This window comes from Quercus suber, unplaced genomic scaffold (genome assembly GCF_002906115.3).
Source record: "Quercus suber isolate HL8 unplaced genomic scaffold, Cork oak 2.0 scaffold_274, whole genome shotgun sequence".
Lineage (NCBI taxonomy): Eukaryota > Viridiplantae > Streptophyta > Magnoliopsida > Fagales > Fagaceae > Quercus > Quercus suber.
The window spans coordinates 697,862-698,838 of record NW_027069730.1 but is presented as its reverse complement, the minus strand read 5'-3'; the positions used below and the strand labels follow the sequence as shown (position 1 = coordinate 698,838).

The following is a 977-nucleotide window of genomic DNA, read 5'->3' as shown; positions in this document are numbered from 1 at the left end:
AATTAATAATATTAATAATGGTACTGCTACAATGTTAAAGAAAATAATAACAAAAATCTTCACAACGAAGCTTGTATATAGTTTATAAAATATCCACATCTCTAACCTCTCCAAAGGCCCCCCTCCCAATGATGGTCAGAAGGTCAAAGTCATCCACACATATCTTGTGCCGTTTAAGTCGCATGTACTCAGTCTCTTTACGCTCCAATTCCTTCAGTATATTGACTTGCTCCTCTTCTGAAACATCTGAAGATGCTAACTTCCTTTCCAGCACTGAGCGCCTGTAAATAATAAAATCAAGATAGAAATATACTAAGATCAAACATTAAACTGTAAAGTTCATCATCTAATAAATACTAGTTTTGCTTAGAAACAAGGACCAAAAAATTTAAGCATAGACAAAGAAATCACAAGGTTTGCAATGGAATGCCAGTCTGTGTACATGTGCATGCGTGCACATGCACGTTATGAAGCAAGAACACAAGAATAGCCAACAAATAAATTGCCTAGCAAGCATGAGAGAGTTTGAAATGAGGCATGAGGGTTAACAATGGTAAACAATTATAGAATAGATACTTCAATTCCCCAAAGCCCTCGCCTATAAGTTTTGGAACCTATGACAAATGTGCCTTGTTCTTTGGATACAAGGCATGAAGCTTGCATGTTATGCTTTTAGTCATTCTACGTGGATTTCATATGTTGTTAAAACAAAGAGGCTCGTTTACCAAGCCAAAACTTAAACTATTTAACCTTTTTTTAAAAAAAATCTTTTGCAGTTACTCAATTTGTGTCGCCATTACACTTCATTAATTACATTTTAATTATATATAAATTATGACAAACCCTTTACAGAACTTTTTTCTGAATAAAGACTAGCTGATAATTACGTAATGGGATTCAGAACCATTAATATACAGCTAAAAAATACATTCCTTCTAACTTTCTTCAAATATCCATTGGCATCCATATTCCTAGAG

The 977-nt window shown here is 33.8% G+C and overlaps 1 protein-coding gene across 1 annotated transcript in view; it reads right to left on the bottom strand.

Annotated features, from left to right (window-relative positions):
• LOC112002188 (uncharacterized) overlaps positions 1-281 on the bottom strand; it is a gene marked incomplete at its 5' end in the record, with an annotated part of 13,304 nt that extends 13,023 nt beyond the window's left edge. The window contains 1 exon segment of the mRNA XM_065781654.1: positions 107-281. Within this exon segment, the coding sequence (XP_065637726.1) occupies positions 107-281 (175 nt within the window).
• Between the last annotated feature and the right edge of the window lie 696 nt (positions 282-977).